The sequence below is a fragment of the Cryptotermes secundus genome, unplaced genomic scaffold (assembly GCF_002891405.2).
Source record: "Cryptotermes secundus unplaced genomic scaffold, Csec_1.0 scaffold710, whole genome shotgun sequence".
Lineage (NCBI taxonomy): Eukaryota > Metazoa > Arthropoda > Insecta > Blattodea > Kalotermitidae > Cryptotermes > Cryptotermes secundus.
Genome location: NW_019739969.1, coordinates 65,474 through 90,332, shown reverse-complemented (window position 1 = coordinate 90,332; position 24,859 = coordinate 65,474). Strand labels below are relative to the sequence as shown.

Here is a 24,859-nt window from a genome sequence, read left to right as displayed (position 1 = left end):
GACATCCCCTGGTCACTGACACTCCCAGGGTCTCTCCTGACAATGTAGCAATTGTGTTCCTGCTTTCCAGCATAGCACGGATCCATCTACCTATTGCGGGCTCAGTGCCATGCCTTTCAGCAGCCTGTTTTATTGTGTCAAATGAGGTTCTGTCAAGAACTTCCTCTATGTCAGGGAATGCTCCAAGGGCAAGATCCTTGTGTTCAGTAGCATTTTCTGTGCGTGCTGCCACATTATGAAGTGCGGTTTCAGTGGATTGACTTTTTGCTAAGCATGTTGGTTTCGGTGAAGAGGATGAATTGTCAATACACCACCCTTAATATGCCTATCCGCTAGTTTCTCCATCGTTTTCAAGAGGAAAGACTATAGACTAATATGACATTAAGCCTTGACCTTGGTGTAATCAAGTTTCCCGGACTAAGGAATAAATGTCACTGTAACTTGCCTCCAGGCCATGGGAATAAATCCATGCGCGATGCAAGCTCTGTAAATATGCAGCATAGGTGTGGGACTAAAAGATCCATCCCTTGCTGCAAGAGTTCCGGTACAATTCCATCTGTTCCTGCAGACTTAAATGTTTTGAATGTGCCCAGCACCCATCAAATTTTTGATTGCTTGATCACATGGCTCTGACAAGCCATTGACCAGATTGTTGGTTGGCACACACACTCAACTCTCGATTATCCGGGGGTGGATAAACCAGTTTGCGGCTTAACTGGGGCTTTTTTGACGCTTATATGTTGTTTAATATTCATTCACCTTTATTCCACGTGGTGAGTTGTAACACTATTTTTGCATTAGTGTGAACTGAGCTCTGCATTTTTTGGTCCCGTTATGCTAACACGATGTTCTAGGGTAGGGGTGAAAGAATGCAAGGATTTGTGGAAAGTTTCAAGGACAGATACACCGCCCCAGTTAGTCTCTTTGTATCAATCTTCAAGTGCATTAGCAAAATGTCAGGGTGTAAAAGGAAGCATGTTGTGTTAAGTATTCAACAGAAACTTGAAATTATCAATCCGTTGGGAAAAAACAGGTGTAGTTAAAGAATTAACAATGCAATATGGTATTGGAGAACAAACTGTTCGTAATTTGAAAAAACAAAAGAATCAATTAATTTCCTTTGCTTCGTCTTCTAATTCAAGCTGAATGAAGAAGAAAACCATGAAAAAATCGACATATTATGATCTCGACAAAGCAATGCTGATCTGGTTTAATCAACTAAGGGCACAGGGAACAACAATAACAGGAGCAGTTTGTGCTAAACAAGCGAATTTTTTTTCCGAAGACTTGAACTACAAGGAAGTTTTGATGCTTCTTTCGGTTGGCTAACACGTTTCAAGCAGCGTCATGGAATACGAGAAATTAGTATTCAAGGTGAGAAATTGTCAAGGGACTTATCATCAGTTCAATTTTGCACAAATTTTGATAGTTTCATGAAAAGTGAAAATCTGTTGCCAGAACAAATCTATAATGCCGATGAAACGGGTCTTTATTGGAAGTGCTTGCCAACCAGAACTTTGGCATTTCAAAATGAAAGACAGGCTCCAGGTCACAAATCCAGTAAGGAGAGATTGACAGCCTTGTGCTGTTCTAATGCATCAGGAACACACAAACTAACACCAGTAGTTACCGGCAAAGCGAAAAGACCACGCGCTTTTAAAGGAACAGTAGCTTCAAGTCTGCCTATCCATTATTTTAACCAGCAAGGAGCTTGGATGAATAGAGCGATATTTAAAGAATTGTTTGATTTTAAATTTGTGCCTCAAGTTCGTGACCATCTAAAATCGCAAGGCCTACCTGAGAAAGCTGTGCTCCTCATTGACAATGCGCCCTCACATCCTAACGAAAGTCTCCTGAGGTCAGATGATTGAAATATTTTTGTGAAATGTTTTCCTCCTAATGTTACCACACTTATCCAACCAATGGATCAAGGAGTTATCTCAAGTATGAAGAGAATCTACAGATCAAATTTGCTACAAAAGTACATCGATGAAGGCAATGATCTGATGTGTTTCTGGAAGTCTTTTTCAATGTTAGATGCCATACATGAGATTTCAACAGTGTGGGATACAGTTAAGCCATGTGTATTGAAAAATTCATGGAAGAAACTAATGCCTTTCATCACTAATGAAGATGACGAAATCCATGGATTCATTGGATTCAGTGAAAATGATATAGCTATAGAATTGACAAAATTGGCTAACCAAGTTCATGGTGGTGAAGAAGTCAACAAGGAAAATATAAGATAGTGGTTTGACTCTGACTCATGTGAGCCAGGCTTCGAAATGTTAAGCAGTGACGAAATCGTAAGTTCAGTGGGGGTGCAGCCAGAAGAGCAGGAAGCACGTGAGAATGAGGAAGAGGTGGACAGTGCTGCTAGTAAGAAAATATCACATGGTGCTGCTCTTAATCATTTGGAATCCTTACTAGGCTATCTTGAGAGTGAAGAGAACAGTTTATTAAGTGACGAGCTAATATTACGTAGGCTATGTACAGATATCCGTAAAAAGGAAATGCCGTGAAAAGGCAAATGACAGTATTAAATTTTTTTAAGTGTTAAGTGTGAATATTCGTAAAAAGTGTTGGATGTTGTTGAAGACTGTGATTGAAATAACTAATTCATACTTCAGTGTAATGTAAAAAAGTATTAAATAGACCATGAGATGACATAAAAATGAGGTTGAATAAATTAAATGCAGGTAGGCCTATAGTATTATGAAGGTACAGTATTACAGTACTACTTTTAATAAAATTTGTCTTAACCAGGTTTTCGATTAATTGTGATTTCCGTCCCCACCATTATCCCCGATAATCGAGAGTTTAGTGTACATGTATATATATTAATATTAATTCACCTCCCTCGAGTGTGTAAGACTTTGGGTGTTGTAATCCTCCTAAAGAAGTCCCCCACAACTCCCTTCCCAGTTTCTGGATATTGTTCAGGTCATCTTATGTTAGCTTATCTCTTGAAGATAGCTATCTTTATGTTGGTCAGCACCTTCTTGTAGGTCCCTGGTCCCCTAGAGTCCCTGGGTCTTTTTTGGAGATCTCGTCATTTTTGTAGGAATACTACCCTCCGACCTAGGCCTCCTAAGGGTTTCGGTTGAAGTTTCTCTCTGCTTGGACGTGTCAGCTTTCCCTGGTTGCTGAATGGGGCATTCAGAAGTTCCTGCTTTGCTTGAATTTTCCATGTAATCTAAGTGGATCCACCAGTATGCTGAGCACAATATATAATGTGTGCATGCACATGTTGTAGTGGGTTTGTATTTTATCTGTTTTGCTGAAGTTGTAGATATTGAATGTTTATCTTGAATGTGCAGCACTGAACATACACTGTCTCTCCACTTCACAAGTTCCCTTGTTCCGTCATTCTTCCTGGTGAAGCTTGACCTGAGTTCATGTTGTCTGGGTAGGAGTAAGATTGAAACCAACAAAACCACTCCCTGCTCCATACAAATACATAAGAGTATCAAGAAGAACTCAGGCCAGGTGACCCCAGGAAGAGCAGTAGAACAAGGAAACATGTGAATTAGGTAGGTAGTGTGTGTTCAGTGCTGCATGTTGATATAAATCTTTCAGTACTTAACAACTTCAACAAAATAACTGTAATGTTAACCAGTGGATATGGAATCAGCCCTTTATAGTATATAATACAGTATATAATATATGACACACCAGTGGATCTACATGGTTTACGTGGAAAGTCTATGCTGCCAATAATTTTAACTAAATACGAGACCTTAAGATGGCACACACGTGCCGAAATATGTCACTTTAGACGTCAAACTCCTCCTGATGGAAATAGTTTCGCATTGACAGGAATGTAATAAATATTATCAATAACTCTATGTGTTATATAGAGCTAACTTTTGGTTATGAGCCATAAATATTTAAGTTTCTTTTATCTGAGGTGAAGTGAAGAACGCTGTAATGTTGTCACTATGTACCTATAAATACAGGAATATTATGGCATACTGTTGCGTTATACACCCAACATGTGACAATTTGGTGTCAGAATTGGTTTACGAACTTAAACACGCCACAAGTTGCAACGAATTATACTGCCACATGATGAAAATGGAATAAATGATGGAACGCCTGCTGGCCACTCAAGAAGATTTCCTGGCCAAAATGTACGCCGACTCGAAAGCCTGGCGATAAAAGGCAGATACTGATAGAAAGGCCTGGTAAGAAGAGATGGCAGTCTGGCGAGAAAAGACTGCCGCAGAAACGGAAGCCATCCAAGTGGAAACGGAAGTGATCAAAGCAAGGATGGAAGCCACGCGAGAAAATATGACCACCAGCCACAAGGAGATGGTTGCCGAAACCAAACCATAAAGAGACATGGGGACGATGGCCTGCCAAGAGATGGAGGCACATTCAGAAGGAGAAGAGCTGACCTCAGTGGACATGAAACCTGAGGTGGCAGAACAGTGAGAGGTACCCATAGTAGACGCCGAAGTAAAGCTGGTTGGAGAACCAAAGAAAAAAAGGCATAGGGACCAAAAACAGTGAAAAATGAATGAATGGACCCAGTGTCAGGATGGGTGCCGAGGAAGACTGGCCATTGCCTGCAGAGGAATGAGCCACCATGCAAAAGTGACACGGAAAACACAAATGGACCGGAAGGTGCCCCGCCGTACAGCAGTGGCACGATGCAGGACAGATACCTTCAAGAAGGAAATTACCCAGGGAACCTTCAGATCCCGGAGAAAGGAATTGGCCGTTGACAAATGTCTACACCATTGTGGGATGACCGTAACAGTGAAAAGAAACCAGCAGTGGGCAATGTTGCACCATGGTCTCGTACCAGCAAGCGGTGGGAAGACCAGGAGGAACGATGATGTCAGTGAATGCAGGCCACACTATTACGTTGACAAAGGGAACTTCTCAAGAAAGACATGATCAAGGATTGGTCACTATGGAGGGGTCGACCCCATCCGAAATGCAAAACAAAACAACGGATAGAGGAGGAGCCAGTAATGTAGAAGTACTGGCCTCCCCAGTGAGAGTGAATGTGCGATGGATGAGAGTGAGGAGTGAATGTGGGACAACAGATCGATGAACGCTGGACCATGGAATTGTTCGGGACGAACAATCTTAAGAAGGGAGCAGAGGATGTAATGGCTGGAGAATAGTTGCTGCAAGGAGTGGCCGAAACAACAGGAGACGCAGCAAGCACAGCCTTGGAAGAAGAGGAATAGGGATGCACCATTAGGCTGTTTGGGATGAACAACCTTTAGAAGGGAGCAGTGTGACGTATTTGTGCTATGCAGGACCCCCCCCCCCCCTCCAGCGGTGACATAACAGCATTGGAGCAACTGCTGCTGCTATGGTAACAAGCCAGTCAACACTCTGTCCCCCTCCCCCACAGTGACATAACAGGGTACACCGTGGTTACTACGCAGCTATAAAGAACTCTCAGTAGCGTTCCCCAGCAAGGCCTGTAAACATGGCGTTTACGCAACAGTGAAGCGATGTGGGTTTTCTGCTGTCTGACTGAATGTTTATAAGAGTTACTAGAGAGAGAGACAGTAACCAGTCAGTTGCAGTCTAGCATTTGCCGGGGTGAGTTGAAGTCCATTGTCATTGAGTGAATGGAAATGACTACAGGAGAAGTAATTGTGAAACTGCAGATGGCAGTAACTGTGTAGTTGTGAATTTTATAAGTGTAAGAATGAATGCAGAATAAGTTCGCTACATTCTATATGGTGTAAAGTTATTTGTCGCATGACATATACCCAACACGTGACAATACATATAAAGGTAAAGGTTAAGGTGTCCTTGTGTTTAATTAATTAAGCACTGTATAATCTTGGAAGTTATAGAAAGACAACACTGTTAAAAAACGTCCTTAGAAATTGACATCTTTTACATAGAGACTGCCATGAGACATTTAACAGAGATTAATTTATTCACTGTAACTTACGATACATTCGTATACTGCAGATTGTTGACAGAATGGTGAACTAGGTCATTTAGCAACATATCATGGCAGGAAATGTTTCAAAACATCTTCGAATGCTTTTTATATCTTCACAGGATTATTGTTGTGAGTAAATACCTATTGATGGTGTGTGTGGAACCCTTCCATGAGTCTCTTCCTGTGTTGTTTTTAGTTTTTGTTAATCAGCTATAAAATTTGTCTTTTCAGTCAATTCAGTTTTTCAAGCTGTGGATGATTTATTGCAGCCATTTATCCAAGAAGCCATTACAGTTGCACAGTTTGAAGATGCTCTAGAGGAAAGAAATAAAGAAATAAGATCATTGAAAGAAGAAGTAGTGAAACTCAAGGAAGAGTTACACAATGTTAAAACAAGAAACAAAAAGCTCTGCAATATTCTGGCTCTAGGAGAAAGTAAGCATTTCATAGTGTGGCTTATTTTAATTAAATATTGAATGTCCATGTTAATAGCCTTGAAAGAGTGTGGAAAACCAGTGAACAAAAATTAATGATGTTAGTTCTGTTCTTGGATTGTTACACCACATGGATATAGGTGATATTGTCAATGTTTCAGAAGTACATGCTGCCACCATATTCACGGTCAAAATATGTAGGTTGGTGAGTTTCTTTCTATATGCAGCATTCAGTTGAGTATGTGGATGAATGACCATGTGAGAGCATCAGTTGCTGATGAGTTTTTTGGTGCACTTGTAGGCCCTTAAAAGGCTGTCTGCACAACTTTCCTGGTCTGCTGTCTTTACTGGCCCAGATGGGGCACCATGACTGCCCTGTCTTCTTCCCTTCCCCTGTTACTTATCAGTGCAGTGCTCTATATACACAGACTCACCAATCAGCACATTTTGATCCTGGAGGCCTCATGTACCTACAACACTTTGGCAACATTGTCCATATCCACATGCTGTAACAGTCCAAGAATAGAGTTAACCTCACTGATGTACCACCATGAAAGTCTAAAGAAGTTGGGTTAAATTTGAACCTGTTGCTGCCATTCAGTTTAGAATTATTTTCTTTGTATCTATTGAGAATTAAGGGTTAAAATATACAAAACTGTCAGCTTACATGTTTTGTATCTTGATGAAACTTTGTCACCCATATTGTGGGAAGAACATACATTGAGCAAGTCTGAGAAAGGTGCTGAGGAGAATGTTGGAACCTAAGTAGGAGGTAGCAGTGGCAGACCCAAGAAAATTGCTTAATCAAGATCTTCATATTGTCATGTAAAAAGGGTAGCATGATGAATAATTGTAGATTCTAGATTTGATGATTGGATTTATTTGATGCTGTGTTACAATTACACTGGATTATAATAGACATTTACTCCTTCTGGATAATGAATCTCTCACTTTTGCCTGGATCTTGCACTGATGCATAGCCTCTAGTCTTCTCAAATTATGCTTAGCCCTGCTTAGCTCTTGAAAGCACGCCGATTCACTGCGGACAAACTTCTTACTCTGCTACTGCTACTGCTGCTACATTATATATGCTTGGTGTACCGAATAGGGGACTCTTTGAGTTGAACAGTTCAGCTATCCCTTGTCATGAAAATGACACCTCCGTTGTGCAGGAAATGTCTGTCTAGGTTGCTGCGAAAACAGTGCTTATCGAGCTGTTGCTCAACAGCTGACTGTACTAACTAGTCATCTGGATATGTGTGTGTCAACAAGCTGTTACCTATGGAATGGATTCACATGTCACAGTATTTTGTATTTTTTGCCAAAATCTTATTAATGTAATCACATAAAGGAGGATGGGGTGGGCAGCATGCGATGTTGATTGGGGATGCATGCATGGCATTGTTCAGGAAACCTAGGCAGAGATGGGATTCATTCATTCATCTGTAATCTGTCAAGACGACAGGTCCACAGTCTCTTCCAAAACAGTTACTCCACTTGATGCGATTTAGAGCTTTCTCCTTCAAACTAAAATATCCTCTTCTGTCCCCAAGGTCATCCAGCATCTTCTTATGTCTTCTTCCTCGTCTTCTGGTCACTTTTATCAACCCCTCTATCTTTCCTTCAAGAACTTCTTTTAGAAGGCAGTTCTGTGATTCAGTATTGAGGGGGTGGGTTTCCCCATGCACCGCGTCTGATAGTCTATTGCACATTCCCCTTTTAATTTCTTCCGTCTCCATCCCCTACCGATATTGGTGCTCGCTCTCAGTCCCTTTCTGCCAGTGAGGTTTCTACCCTCTGCTTGGCAGTGGTATCTAATAGTTAGTCCCTTTCTGTCAGCGAGTTAGTCCCTCCTCTGTCAATGATACCTAATACTTTAGCCCCTTTCTGCCAGCAAGGTTTCTACTCTCTACTTGGCAGTGATATCTAATAATTAGTCCCTTTCTGTCAGCGAGGTCATCCCTCCTCTGGCAGTGGTACCTAATACTTCCCCATCTATCGGAGGCATTGGAAACTATTTGGGCAGGAAACTTTTGGCCTAATTTAGCTCAGAGGCCTCCAGAGGCATGAGGTTCTTTTACGTGCCGTAAATCTACAACATGGGACCCACGGCTTAAAGTCCCTCACAGAGGACTTGTTCCCTGAATTTTTCCGCCCTTAAAAATTCTACGACCTCTGCCAGGTTTGAACCCACGTACCTTGAGTCATGAGGTAGGAACGTTACACCTAGACTATGGAGGCTGCTTAGAAGGCAGTTACCGCATAAGATATGACCAATCCAAATAGCCTTCCATTTTCTTATTTCGTGTAGGATATTTCTCTGCTCACTGACTCTAAATAACACATCTTCATTTCTCACATAATCGGTCCAACTGATCTTCTCCATCCTTCTCCAACACCACATTTCGAAGTTTTCCAGGTGTTTCTGATCTACTGCCCTAAGTGTCCAAGTTTCAGCCCCATACAAAGCAATGCTCCAAATGTAGCATTTCACTAATTTCTTTCTAAAATTTAAGTGCACTTTGCTTGTAAAAAGATTCTTCTTCTTGCTAAATGCAGCTTTTGCCATGGCAATCCTAGATTTAATTTCACACGTACACCTTCCATCATCTGTTAACAAGCTACCCAAATATTTAAAACATTTCACATTCTCCTGTTGTTTTTGGTCTATCTTTATTGTGACTGGGGTTGGTTGTCTCAAAATTTTCATTACTTTTGTTTTTTCCACATTCATTTCCATGCCATAGCACCTTCCAATTTCAATTAGTCTATCAATCATACCCTGTGGCACAGTTTCTTCCATAGCCATTAACACAAGGTCTTCTGCATATTTCACAGTTTCAATAATTTGCTCTCCTAATTTGAAGTCTCCAAGCCCGTCCAGAGCTTCTTTGGTAAGGCATTCGCTGTAAAATTTGAACAAAATTTGTGATAAATAGCATCCTTGTCAAACTCTTCCAATCTTCACACTTCTTGTCTCCCCTCTGTCCAGTCGCACTCAAACTTTCTGATCCATGTACAATTTACTAATCAATCTTCTTTCATGCCAGTTGATACCTGTTTCCTTTAGGATCTGCATTAATTTGGTCCAGTTTACACGGTCATATGCCTTCTGCCAATTCTATAAAGCAAGCACACAGTTTTTCATCTGTCTCCAAAGTTCATTCTGCTATAATTCTCATCATCCCNCCACTTTCATATATGGTGTTTATTAGTTTTGTCAGTGTTTTCAAACCACCTTCTCCCAGTAACTTAAGCACATCTCCAGGTACATCATCATCTCCTGTAGCCTTTCCATTCCTCATGTCCTTGATAACTTTTTCCACCTCACTTTGTAAACTATATGGTCCTTTCTCGTCTGTATCTACTTCTTCTTCCGGTTCCACTTCCAAGGTTTCTGGCCAATTAGGTCGATCATATAGTTCTGTTATATAATTTTCCCAAATTTTCAGCACTTGCCTCTGATCTACTATTCTATTCCCCTGGGAGTCTTCGATGCCAGTATTTTGAATCGCATGGTTCTCTTTCCATCCTAGTTCTTTTGTCTTCTTGTACATCAAATCATAATGTCCTGTCCTTTGAAATTTTATAATCCCATTACATATCTTCTCAAGATATTCCTTTTTGGCCCTGTCAGTGGCTCTTTTTCAATTCATTCCTCAGTCTCTTGTATTTCCTCCTGCCTTCTTCATTGTTTACATTCTTCCATTTCCTTCGCTCCTCCATTTTACTCATCATCTCTTGTATAACCCATGGTTTTCTTGCTGTCTTCTCAACTTTACTAACCAATTCGCTAATAGTATCTAACATCCATTCTTTTATATTGTTCCACTGAACTTCAGCATTTCCGCTTTCACTTTCAGTTGCACCGAGTTTCTCTTCTAGGGTCTCCTGCATGCTTTGTCTTTGAGCATATAACTTTTCCAAATCCAATGTGGGTCTGCGCTTTTGGAATCTTATAATTTTCTTCAACCTGGTTTGAAACTTGGCAACCACTGAGTTGTGGTCAGAGTCAATATCTGCCCCAGGAAGCATCTTCACATCCTTCACGCTGTTTCTGAATCGATGTTTCACAAGGATGTAGTCCAGCTGATGCCTCCTCCAATCCCCAGGTGCCTTCCATGTGTAAATTCTTCTCTTTGGCTTCTTGAACCAAGTGTTGGTAACAATCAGTCCATTTATTTCACAAAAGTCAGTAAGCATTTGACCCCTGTGATTCCGTCTTCCTAGTCCATGTGATCAAACAATATTCTGATATGGTTCATTACCCACAATGCTATTCCAGTCTCCCAATATGATGCTGTTTGTGTCACCTCTTCCATCATCCTGAAGAATTTCTTCAATTGCGTCATACACTTTTTCCACTTCATCATCTTCATACTCTGATGTTGGCATGTACACTTGCATAATCAGTATATCTACTGGTTCCGCCTTTAACTTCAGAGCAATAATTCTGTCATTACAAACAATCTTCTTAACTCTTTGACTGGCGCGGGCGTGTTTTAACGCCCGGACGATGCCAGCCGTTCCCTGGCGTTGGCGTGTTTTAACGCTTTGACAATCTCGTCCCTTCTTTGCTCTCTTGGCACTCATCAACCAAAGACATATTTATGATAGTTTTTGTGCATGTTTGTAAAGAACCCTTGTAAACTTTGTGGGGGTCTATATTACTGTCAGAACCCTCTGAGAAGGAAAAGGTCAGAAAATATTTCACATTCATTCAGTTTCACCATGGCTTCTTGCAGCAAGTGTCTTCGTGTTCCTACAGACCAGCTGGAAAATGTTGAGAACGACATTTTTTCTGATGATGATAGTGGCGATGAAATAATGATTCCTGAATTGGATGAAGTTGATAGTGACAATAATACAGTGATAGACAATGATCCACAAGACAGTAATCATGAACATTTACCTACCACGAGTGCGGTGCCTGACACGCCCATCTCATGAACGTACGGAGACATTGTACCCCCACTACTTCCATTTGCTAATAGTTTCAGGATCAAAATTGATATAACACATAAAATGCATCCCTTTTCATGGATTAAAATTTTTTCTGGATGACGACTTGGTAAATCACATCACAACTGAAACCAATCGCTATGCTCACCAGCACTTCAACGCACATGAGTTAGCTCCTCACTCTCGAAAACACAATTACAATTATGTCACATCAGATGAAATCTGGACATACTTAGGAATTGTGTTCATGACAGGAATCGACAAACGCCCTGAAATTGAAGAATATTTGTCCACTAGGCCCATATTTCACACCCATGGTTTGGACAAAACATGTCTTTGCGGTTGAATAGTTTCATTCTATTCAAAAAGAACACAACAAACGAAAAATACAAGAAGAGAAATTACAGATTCAAAGATTTTATATTGGACTGTGTAGAAAAATGACTGAACCAAACAAACAGTGTGGAGAGGGAGAAAAGTCAAGGAATGAAGTGGATGACGAATCTAATGGGTCAGACTAGAGTGCAGTCACGCCTCCGCCCTCGACCTTGAAAAGACCACCAGTGAAAGAGCCAGCAAATCGTCTAGAGGGTGTCTTGAAAATTCACAAAATGGTCCATGTTCCTAACAGTAACAATAAGAAGAATGGTGCCCTGAGAAAGTGTCGCATGAGTGCTAATTACAAGGTTAGAAAAGAAACAAGTATCATGTGTGCAGGCTGTGGTGTGGCTCTCTGCAAACTTTCATGTTTCAATGTTTATCACACGAAGAAAAACAAATAAAGAGGTGTGGAAAAGCATTTATTGCATAAAATATTGAATTTTAATTAGTTCCTAAAAATTTCGTTTTTAAAAACCAATTTTTGTTGAAGTTGTTTGGGAAAAAGTAACAACATGCATTTTAGCGACACAAGGTTTAAAGGGCCTGCCAGGACAGGGGTGGGATTTAAATACCCTTCGCGCCAGTCAAAGAGTTAACAACACTCCTCACTACACTTTTATGCACCACTATTGCCACACCTTCAGGATAGGGTTCAGGCTCCATGAAATGGGGAGATTTTCTCAACCAGCTAGATGACTGTTAGGTTAGGTTCCTGGTGTTTGTTACAAATGATACACAAAACAGTATACTTCACAAATTATGTTAAATATTTCTATAGTAAACTTCTCAGTATCTATCGTGGACTGGGAATGTGGTGTGCTTGTTGTTAGAGGCTCTTGCGAGGACCAAATACGTATTCAGAACACATTTTCGGTTTAGTTTCTGTATGGGAGTCTTCCTAGGTAACATGACAGCCAGTGGGTGAAAGATGTCATGCACATGTACTGTAATATGATGATAAATTCAGATAGCTTCTACTGTAATGGCATTTGATTAGGGTAGGACACTGGATATTGCTGCTAATTGTGGCTGGGAGAAGTACTACTGCTTGGCAGGTGAAAATATGCTCTTCACAAATTTGTTTTTGAATAACTTTTAAAAAGTGGTAAATTTTCCTTGAAATTTTTGCTGGTTGGATGAGAATTGTGGATGCTTGGATACTGGATAACCAAGGGTTTACTACTGCACTTCATTTCATTGGAATCAAATTACTTTTTAATGAGTATATTTATGAAACCTGCCAGAATTTATTGTAATATTTCAGTATACAAATGTTTCATGACCTCCTCTGTGGTCGAGTGGTCATACTTCCTGGCTACAGATCCAGAGGTCCCAGGTTCGATTCCTGGCGCTACCAAATTTTCTGAGAAGTAGTATGTCTGGAATGGGGTCCACTCAGCCTTGTGAGGATAATTGAAGAGCTGTTTTGAGGAAATAACAGCTCTGGTCTAAAAGACCGAGGTTAACAGCTATAGGGATCCATTGCACTGACCATGTGACCCCCTCTATCTGCTAAAGTTGGCACTAACTTCACTGACAAGCGGTGGTCACTCGGTTGGCATAGTTCGCTTGCAGACTACAGGCCACAGAGTTTTTAATACAAATGTTTCATGCAGTCAGATGAACCAGCAGTACCACCAAACTTTATTAAATTATTTGTTCCTTATAGACATCTTAATTTTTAAAAGGAAGCTTTCATTTCAAATTACATAGTTTAGGAATAATTTGTCAATTAGATGTAATGTGTGGTATTACAGATGTGTTACAAGTTTTGTGACATTTGTTGTTAGAAAAGAGAAGTGCTGTAAATATTTTATGCTTTCTTGATGACAGTGAAAGACAAAGCAGAAGCCCTGTTTGAAGTGGAAAAATTACGAAGAGTGAAAGATGAACTGTCCACAGAAGTGTCCAGCCTCCATGCACAACTAGAACAAGAAAGATCAAAAGTGCGTGCCCTCACCTTAGACTCTAAGAGCAAGGCACAGGTAACCTTGAGGTACTTCACAGTAAATTTCAGTATATTGTGAAATAATATCAAATCATGCTTATTATTTCAGTAATGAGAGGAGGTTTTTAATGTGAAAACTTCTGACTGCTAAGATTTGAAACATGTTTGCATCATTAGAGGCAAAATATCTGTTATTACCATTGCCCATTTACACAGTACATAAAATGCCTTCATTGCCATGCACGTCAATGATTTGTCATTCTCAGGAAGCACATATTGTTTTCAGGATTCATGCACTTTGTTTTATCATTTGTTCAGCAAATGATAGGATAGCTTACAGAAAATTCTTTACATCATAAGTCAACTTGAATTGTTCAGAGTTATGTATTATTTTTATTATTGAATGAAATTCCAGGTTATAGATCTTTTCAGTATAGCTAATTGACATCCATGTATGTCTGATACAAAACTGAAACAATCTCCCAGTGCTTCATTATGTTTAAGTTTAAGAATCGTGAAAATGTCATACTAGGTATTAACTCATTTTATACCCAGAAAGCTGTAGATGGCATAGCCAGTATAGTTAGAATTGCAGCCTGACTGGAGGTTGGAATATTGTAGGTTAGATCAGTTGTGAGAGAATGTAGCCAGAGGTATTCCTGAAAGCCATTCTCCTTGGGTCCCATCCTGTTCACTTAGAAAAGCATATATGTTCAATTTCTGCAAGGGAGTTCTCATCACTGGCTTCATACTGTATTTGAAATGTTCCCTCATTCATGTTGGGCATGAAAGGGTCCCACTTAATCTCTGTGTGCCTAACCTGATCAGATGTTTTCAGCATGAGAGGTTTGAATGCACACAGCTGTAGTGGGCTTCCAGTGTTGGGTATAACAATTGCAAATAGTGTGGGCATGGTGAGATACTGTGTTTCAGCCCACCTTGCTGCATCAACTGTGCTGGATGGCATGCACCTAGCAATAGGAGATCTCCCCTGTGTGTACTCAAGAAAGCTATCCAGGAAGTGAGAGTAAAAACAGTCTTTACTTTCTTGATTCCTGACAGTAGTTCTGGAAAGCAAGCCCAAAACCAGGCATATATACCTATTATATGCCATTCTTGAGGAGTCACTGCTGCAATACAAACATATGCAATTTCCAGTCACATCACCTCTTTTGTACTTGGCAGCACAACATCATGTGCTACAGTTGACCACGAAGGCAGAGAGATATCTGCACATACAGGTGATATGTCAAATGCTGCTAGTCCTGGTATCAGGATTCACCCCATCAGATCCCAGCACACAGCATGAATACACAGATTCTTGACTGTCACTAAGCATGCACCACACAATAGTCTGAACAAAACAGGTTTCCTGTTCATGGCCTCACATAGTCAGAAAAAAAATCAGATTGAGACTGCACTCATATGCAACCATAGCAAAACACTGGACTTACTGGCTGACAGCTGTGGCATTCAAGAAGGTATACATAGAGGGAGAGTCAGGTGATCCACCTTCAAAGTGCCATAGTTTTTTCTTCAATTGTATGAAATTGCTTTTCACAATTTCTTTTTACCTGCTTCATTTGAATGTATCCATTTTCCCTCACTTACCCAGCCATCATCTGTATATAGGAAATTTATTCTGTCCCTCTGACAAATTAATCCTTCATTGTTATGCAGCCCACTGTTATGACCATCTCTGCTGTCGTGAGGCCAGTGGAGGGACAGGTATTTTAGTTAAACGTTCAGCATGGTTTGACGTGTATGTTTCGTCAAGGTATTTAAATCGTCTGCGGGGGTTCGACGTCTATGTTTCGTCCAGCTGCACACCTATGTTATAACGCCCATAATAATTGATGGTTTTGCTGTAGATTGTTAGATTTTTCGCTGGCCTGTTGTCAGAAGGACAGTATATAATGAGACATNTGTGGGGGAGGGAAAAGAACTCATTCCTTCATGTATTATCGCTCCAGTTGACTCCATTTTATCGTACTGACCTTGGTGGTCGTTTCGAGGGATGACCATAAATAATTTTTTGAGTCAGCTAAGCTCTGCTTTCGTGCACTACATACCAGCCAGTTCTTAGAATAACTTCATGAATACATTTTTGTACATCCATCTTCTAAGAATTCCAATTGAGTGTGTTAGTGTGGCCAGCTCAGGGCAATATGATATTATAAACAGAGCACATATCACGTCTCTGCTGTTTATAAGTTCATAGGAAAGAAAACACTCCATCCATTACAGTTGGACCGACTAAACCTCTCCCAAGAGCAACAGGAATTTTGCTGCCAGACAGGCATATGTAACGATGAATTAGCGCAGCGAAACTCGTGTGTCATTAAATACGGTACTCCTGACAACAGGCCAGTGAAAAATCTAACAATCTACAGCAAATGCATCAATTATTATGGGCGTTATAACATAGGTGTGCAGCTGGACGAAACATACACGTCGAACCCCCCCAGACGATTTAAATACCTGATGAAACATACACGTCAAACCACGCTGAACGGTTAACAAAGAATAGTGATCAGATTTCTCTGATTGGAAGGTGTGTCAGGGGCTGAAATTCATATGTGGATTAATCACTATGAGCCAGATTCCAAAAGCCAGAGTATGGCGTGGAAACACCCGGGATTGCAAGCGAAGATGAAATTGAAGACTCGATCTTTTGTGGGAAAGGTGATGCTAACGGTTTTTTGGGACTCAAAAAGGCCTATACTGGAAGACTACCTGGAAAAAGGGTGTACGATCAACAGTGCAAGATACAGTGATTTGCTGGCCAACAATCTGAAGCTAGCAATTCGCACCAAACGCCGAGGTCTGTTGTCGAAGAAAGTGTCGTTGTTGCATGACAATGAACACTCACACAAGGACGGCCGGACTGTTGAAACCATTAACCATTTGTGTTTTGAGGTGCTGGAACACCCTGCCTACAGCCTAGATCTCGCCCTTTCTGACTATCATCACTTTGGACCACTCAAAGATGTTTTACGAGGTTTTTGATTTTCTGCGGACAAAGAAGTGGGGGAAGCGGTGCATAAAAGGTTGCGCAACCAACTGAAAACCTTCTTCGTGGAGGGAATACGCAAGCTTTTGGACTGCTGGACCAAGTGCATCGAAAAGGGAGGAGACTATGTAGAAAAATGAAGTACTTGTTCAACCCCTACTTTTGTATATATGGATTGGAAAACAAGAGTGCAGATAATTTTTTACTTACCTACGTATGTGCTAGGTTTGATTTTCATACTTCTAAACACAGGTGCAGATACTTGCTTTTTTCATGGGCCAGGAATCTTGAATGGTAATGATAATTACCATGTAAATCTTCACATCAGTATATCCCCTCCCTAGTCTTATCCCATCATCCAAAATGGATGATCAGACATGCTGACTAGGAGAGTTTCTCTCAGTCAGTGACTGTTAAAGACTGGGAACTTCCAACTGTCAGCTTCATGATCACTTCGCTCTGAGTAGCTTTGCATTGCATCCCATGGTTGTCCACCAGATTCCCTTGTGTACCTGACTCTTGGTTGACAGATGAACATTGGAGTGCCATTTTTGCTCAAAAGGTAGCTTTAATATTCTTCAACTCTCACCCACCAATGGAAATGTATTTGACATCTGTGTCAGGCTTAGTGCAATTTGTGTGAAGTTAGATGCTCTGCATAGGAGGCGTTTGTTTGCAGTCTTTCCCAGTTCACATTTTCGGGTGTTGTCTGGAATAAGCTATGACACATCAGTGAAGTGCAGTTGCACCTCTGTACCTGGCATATCAGTTTGCAGTGATAGGTAGCCACTGCCATTACACTTACAACTCATTGTACTTCTACAGGGTGTTCCTAAAAGAATGGTGGGGTTTCATTGCCATATATCCGCATCAGTTTTTGGTGATGAAAAGCAAAACATATACGGACTCATAACGCGGCTCTCAAATTTTCATTTTGTATATCGCGCTCTTTCCTAGGAGGCATGAAATGTAAGATGGCGACCCAGCAGGAGAAGGCCTATTGCATGCTGAGATTTGAGGTGTCTAAATCCATTGTTACAGTGCGCCGTAAATTTCGTGTACGTTTTTCACCACATGAAAACAACATTCGCAGATGGTACTGGCAGTTTGTGGACAGTGGATGTCTCTGTAAAGGCAAGAGTTCTGGGTGGTCATGTGTGCCACATGCAGATGTGGAAAGAGTGAGGGAGACATATCAGAGAAGCCCAAGAAAATCATTACGTAGAGGAAGCAGAGAATTGCAAATGCCAACAGTGACGTTGTGGAGGTTGCTGCGTAAGCAGATAATAATGAAACCGTACAAGTTGCAACTGTTGCAAGCTCTGAAACCACAAGACAAGGTAGCCAGAACTCATTTTGCTGAGGACATTCAAGAGAAGATGGAAGATGATGGTTTCCTGGAACGTCTCGTTTTCAGTGATGAAGCCACTTTTCATCTGAGTGGGATAGTTAACCAACACAACGTATGTATCTGGGGGACACAAAATCCCCATGCACAGATTGAGCACAAGCGTGATTCTCCGAAAATTAACATCTTCTGTGCTGTCTCTCAACAAAAAATGTACGGGCCTTTTTTCTTCACTGAAGCAACAGTGACTGGTATCACCTATCAAGACATGCTGGAAAATTGGTTGTTTCCACAATTGACCAAAGATTCCAATGACTACGTTATCCAACAGGACGGTGCTCCCCCACATTCCCATAGCATTGTGAGAGGTTTGCTTAACCTTTATGAGCCAAAAGACACCATATGGGGACCTTTAAAGTAAAGCCGAGTGGCTGAACGACACCGTATGGTGACTCGCAGTCCACATATGCACACAATGTTTTAAAATCTAATTTTAAGATAGAAATTCTTGTTCTACTTTCATTATTTTTGGACACCAGCTTTATAAGTAGACTGTCTTCCCTCCTGCATCATCTAACTGAATGTTGCCTTCATTTGGAACAGTTGGAAACATCCAGAAATGCAGAGTCCAACGTCGCACTTCACGCATTTTGTCTGGATGTAACTTCGTTTCCTACGCGAAGAGCACACACGACACCTCAGTCTCTTATTAGAGGAAGTCGGCCAGTGATGTCAAGTGGCCTCCTCTAATTGAGATATTGCCGATGACACAGCAGGAGGTCGACCCATGGACCGTTGAGGGTGAGGTGGACCCCTTGCTGCATGTTCGAGCATATTGCACACAAGGGCGAGACAAAATTCTTTGTGTGACAATTTCGCGCCACAGGATGACAACAGGATCACATCCAGGAAATGGAAAAAGTAGTCTATTTGTCCATTTCCAGGTCCGACGACTGATGCTATAACTGTTTGCCATTCTGTCTGCTTTGTCGACATAACCCATTTGCGTGTTGTAGTCAGCAACAATTGCTGGCTTGATGGCATTTCCATGCTCATCACAGAAACTACCTTCTGCTGGAGGACAATGCATGTTTGTCAGTATGTAAACGTCACGTTTGTCCTTCCAAACTAGTGCCATCAAGTTCCATCTCACCCTAACACGAATGTCACCTTTCTTCAGTCAAAATTGTCTTTGTCAAAAATCGTCAGGCAAGCCCTTCCGATTAGGTCTGACTGTCCCACAGCATGTTATGTCCTTTGTCATCAGTTCCTCAAACAAGTCTGGTGACGAAAAGAAATCGTCCGTGTACAGTTTGTGACCTACGCCCTCAATATGTCTGCATAGGTTCCTAACTGTAGCATGTGTCGCTGTCACGTCTTGGTTGGCACGTGTTCTGTCTTTCCCTAGATAAACCTTCATGTCATAAGTATACCCAGCGGCATCACAAATTTTGAAGATTTTGATTCCGAAACGTTTCTGTTTCTTAGGAATGTACTGCCTAAAAACACCCTCCCTTTGAATTTAAAAATTATCTCGTCTGTCCAAATGTTCGGAAGGGTTATAATATTTTTCATATGCGTCATTGAGAGTGTCGAAGATGGTCTGAATTTTCCATAGTCGGTCATAACTGTCGGCATTCCTGTCAGCTTCTGTATTGTTGTCTGCAAAATGAAAACGAAAAATGTGTAGAAAACGGTCGCGTTTCATTGTGTTAGAGTAGAAAGGCATGGCAAATTGTTCTGCAATCGACCAGTAGTCCTTTAGTCTGTCTCAAATGTCATGTGCCATTTGAATGATTATTCCTAGAAATAGAAACATCTCGGAATCGGTCACGTAGGCCGTGGAGAAGGTCCGTCTTGAAGTTTGTCTAGGTACTGGTGGTAGTACCTATTCATCTCTTCCACCAGCAGACAGATAATCCCTGCGAAGTAGAGCATGAAAACACAGAAAGGAGTGGAATCCTTATTTACATGTGGAGCTCCATTGATATTTAACCCCACAGCTCCACCGGAATAATTATTCACACGCCTCCTGCCATGCTGGTCCCCAGGTTGCCGATGAAGATGATGGGTCTTCGTTGGCTTCAATTTCTGAATCTCTTCCTCACTGCTCTCTGAGGTTTCTATGGCACAGTCTGAATCTGTATCATTGAGCAGCTGGCACTCAATTTCATCTTCTTCCAAGCGAAAGGAGGCCATGGTGGATGTTTTATCCACTACACAACGCACTACGCTTGGATGTTCTGGCGGTACTGTTTGTACAGTTCGGAGAACTGTATCCCTTGTGTCTCTTCTCAGATATAAACAGTCTGAGAGTGTCAAGGACAGAATACGATAGCTTTGTCCACACTTGTTTATACAGAAAGGGTCTAGTCACTTGGAATGTGTTTTATAAACATAAGCTTCCAACCCACTTGCCAGATAATGAGAGTAGGAATGATGTCAGCAGCAGGAATTTGTACAGCAGAAACGTTTTGTGCAGAAACTGTATGCTGCGTATTTGTGGACACGTTCGAAATTGAAGGAAAAAAAATTTTTTTTTTTTGGAATCAGTGTAACAATTTTTACAGATTCTAAAATATGTAAATTACAATACCTGATTCTATATTCTTTCTAGATAAAAGCAGCGTTTATTTCGTTCGTTTATCACAAAAGTTGCAGAAATCAGCATTTTCAGTAACATGATTACAATTTTTATTACTCTGCAATAGCAGGCATTAAAATTAACTCCAGCCTGCGACCATTACCGGAATTTAACCTTTAACGTACGGACTTTTAAATTGCCGGCAGCTCCTACGGCCGGAATTTAAATGGCCCCAAATCTTTTAACATTGTAAACTTTCAGAAAAAAAATGCATATTTTCCGTTCTATGCAACATCGGAATATGAACTAAAAAGAACCTGAAAGATAATAAAATTTTCTACATATACACAAAAGAGCAGGTTTTACAAATGAAAACTAACTGTGATTATTTTGTCATGAATTGCAAAATATAATCGTTATTATATACGTTATGAAATTCTAAAGGACTTACCCGTTGATTTTTCTACAAACTTGAATCATGGTGGTGATGTAAATATGATGACACTATATACAATAATATTTGGTTCGGACTGTACACGGTTTGTACTGCGTTACTTCACAGTTTACACTCTGATGCGCGTGTCCCACTCTCGAAGCAGTTCACGACACACAGCGCAACATCACACTTTTACAGCAGAAAAGCGTGCTCCTGCTTTTCTTGTTTATAGAACAAACGCGACGTCTTTGTTTCGTTTCCCTTTAGCTGGCTAGTGTTTTGAATGTTTCACCTCCAGTCGACTCAGTTGGGCTCCAGATGAACTTGGCCTCCCCCGAGAAATGCCACTGACCGTGATATTCGCCTCATGTGATTGAAGAATCAAATCACGCACCAAAATTTCGCGGAATTTTTTGTGCGTCATTTTTCCATCACATGACTTGTGTAACATATATGCATTGTGAATAGTCATATCTAGAAGGAGGAATAACAATTTCTTTGTCCACTTCCGTGTTCTCCGAGCAGTGTTATAGCTGTTCACCATTCTGTCAGATTTGTCCACAAAGCCCATGTGTGCATTGTAGTCTTCAATTACATGAGGTTTGGTAGGATGGCCAGATTCATCTCAGAAGTTGTCATCTGATGGAGGAAGGTGCATCGAGTTCTTCCAACTCTTCATCAGATTCATCTTCCATCAACATTTCCTCCAGTTCTTCAGCATCGAGGAGTTTTGAGTATCGGGCTTTTTTTTTTTTTTTTGAGGTTCTCTCTTGAGGGAGGGGCTTCCAGCAAAATCCTATAATTTATGATGATTGAAAAAGCGAGACTGTTAGGAACACTCGCAAAATTGTGATGCAAAATAATTGCAATAGCAGTCGAAAAGTGCCAGTCCGCCACTGATACCGAAAGTCACAGTGACGAAGATGTCTTCACTCACAAAGTAACACTGGCTCAGTGGGTTTATACCTCTTCCGAGACACAATAAAAATGATATTCAAAGAAATATAGGAGTCTGACACTGACTTCCTAACTAATAACGAAATATTAGAAAATCCACCACTGACGTCCTAACTGAGAAAACAACACTGCAAACAAATCCCTGAATGGGTAACACTTCCTTGAAAGCTCTGGTAACACTGATATGAAAGCACCGCCCACGAGTATTTCATCCTCTTAAGTTCTCAAAACAAAGCTGACTTCTATTGGCTCACCAGGTCATAAACAGTCATATCTAAATGTAAATAATTTCGAAACCAGTACCCTGATAAACGATTTCATTGTTCAGAGCTAACAAATAAACATCTGACATGAAAGTTCATGAGTTGGTTTGGGTTTCAAACCCAAGGTCAAACTGCCAGCACTCACAAAGGAAGCATGTGGCTTGCCTCTAAAAATTATAACATTCGGCCAGCTGGCTTGCTGCTTGCTGCCAATAATTATAACATTCGGCCGTTAAAGGTTAAATGGCCCGTCTCTTAATGGTTAATCTGGTCCTTCCCCAAGATGGATTGTATGTGCTGCAGGTGAAGATGCCCCCCTTCTCCGGTGGCCACCCCGATCCCCGGACATAACTCCATGTGATTTCTTCTTGTGGGGTACGTGAAGGACATGGTTTATGTACCCCATTGCCCCAATCGCTCCAGGATCTCCGAAACAGAATCAGTCGTGCTGTGGAGACCATCACACCTGAAATGCTGCAGCAGGTGTGGCAGGAATTCGACTATCGCATTGATGTGTGCTGGGTAACGAAAGGTGCGCACATAGAGGCACTTTGATGGATGTACATAAAATTTGGACAGTTAAGCTTCCGATTGACACATGTTATGATTGTACACAGTAAGAAATATGAAATATATACGTATCTAAAACCCCACCATTCTGTTAGGAACACCCTCTATTTATGGGTCTGATAATGACATTCTTTCAGTTATACTTCTTAACGGCAATGCAGATGCTGTACTGCTGAACTTTGCCTTTTAGCTTGCAGCACCATATAAGTCATGTTTAGTATGAATGAACTTCTTTCATGGCATTATGTCTGCAGGCCCCAGTGGTATCTATAACCAAATGACATGTCACCTTCAACATGCAGGCAGGGAATGTTTGCTTTACATGTCCAGGTGTATGTGGTCAGAGAACTCATTCTATTTGCATGGAGAGAAGCAGTGGTTATCCCTATTCTGCAATACAGTAAGAATCACTCCATCACCACTAGTTGTAGCCCTATTGGTATTGCAAGCTGTGAGTAGAACATGTAATATATGGTAAATTGTTGTCTTGTTTGAGTCCTTGGGAGTTTAAGTCTTCTTCTGAAGGATTGCTCAATGTGGGTTCCAAAGTCATACATCCACCCTTGAACACATGAACTTTGAGCACCATTTCAGAATTCTTATCTCATATGCAGGCACCTTTTCCCTGTCTTTGTGGTTTTGGAGAGCTTTTTTTTTGCTTAGTGGGTCCAGCTGGGTCCACTCGGCGCATCGGCCACTGATTGGCCTATTGTGCCTGTCCCTGGTGAATTTGATAATGGAGAATTTGGTGGAATGCAGATTGGCAGGGCAAACTGAAGTACTCGGAGAAAGCCTGCCCCAGCGCAACTTTGTCCACCGCAGATCCCACTTGACCAGACCCAGGATCGAACCCGGGCAGCTGCGGTGGGAACCCAGCGACTAACCGCTTTAGCTATGGCATGGCCCTATGAGACAGCTTAGTGGTGAGGTGTCCTAAGAACCTTCTATATGTGGAATCTTAACTTTGGTTATCACGGTTTCTTTTTATTTTCTCCAGAATTATCATTTAATCTAACGTTTTTGTGTATTCTTTATCAGAAAAAGAAAATGGGGTGCCACAAGGATTGGTTTTTAAGTGTGAACATGTTTTCAGTTTCAATTAGTGAGGTCATCAATTTAGTGGGTTCATCTGTCTGAGTATTGCTGTATGTTGGTGACGTTGCTGCCTACTAGAGTTCCCAGAACATGGTTCTGTAAATGCCAGTAACAGATTACTGTATATCATTTCTCACACTGGACTCTGCGGAACAGATCTTCCTTCTCTTCATTTATGATCCAAAGTATATACTTTACATTGTTGTAAGTTTTATGTTTTTCCTTTGATGTTTTCTCTAACAGAAGTGCTGTTCTCTTTGCTTCAACTTTCAACTTTCTAAGCTTTGTTTTTGATAGCAAACTCAGGTGTAAACTACGTTTGTGATAGTTCTGCTTTAAGTATTGTAGCATGGATGGCCAGAGTGTTGCTAGGTAATGGACCTTGCAATACATGCATGCACCAGTGGAACAATGAGGATATGCAACCCGTTTCTATGGAGTGGCTCAGTAAACACACTTCAGGTGCAATGACATCACATTCCAACAGTTCTAGTTATCACATGACTTTCTTTTCGGTGTTGTCCCTGCTGCACCCACATAATGAAGACCTGTTTAACCTTTATGAGCCGAAGGACACCATATGGGGACCTTTAAAGTAAAGCCGAGTGGCCGAAAGACACCGTATGGTTATGCGCAGTCCACGCGTGCGCACAGTGTTTCAAATCTAATTTTAAGATAGAAATTCTTGTTCTACTTACATTATTTTTGGACACCAGCTTTATAAGTAGACTGTCTTCCCTCCTGCATCATCTAACTGAATGTTGCATGTCACTGAATGCAGAGTCCGACTCGCAATTCATGCACTTTGTCCGTAATTAACTCTGTTTTCCACGCGAAGCACACACATGCAGTATTAGTCTCATATTAGCAGGAAGTATGCCAGTGACAGCGAGTGGTGTCCTCTATTCATAACGCTTATAAAACATCGCAATTTCAACTATGCAC

General features: G+C 41.0%; 1 protein-coding gene across 4 annotated transcripts in view; it reads left to right on the top strand.

Annotated features, from left to right (window-relative positions):
* The window catches only part of LOC111872214 (G kinase-anchoring protein 1), an 86,310-nt gene that overhangs the window by 39,226 nt on the left and 22,225 nt on the right, over positions 1-24,859 (top strand). For 2 of the 4 annotated variants that reach the window (XR_002844185.1, XM_023865875.2), the window contains exons 4-5: positions 6,193-6,358; positions 13,534-13,685. Coding sequence is in view for 3 of the 4 variants with exons in the window: in XM_023865875.2 (XP_023721643.1) it covers positions 6,193-6,358; positions 13,534-13,685 (318 nt within the window). In the remaining variant the exon portion in view is untranslated. Of the gene's footprint in view, positions 1-6,192; positions 6,359-13,533; positions 13,697-24,859 lie in introns of all 4 variants that reach the window. The other 2 variants (XM_023865874.2, XM_023865876.1) reach the window with 1 other exon arrangement.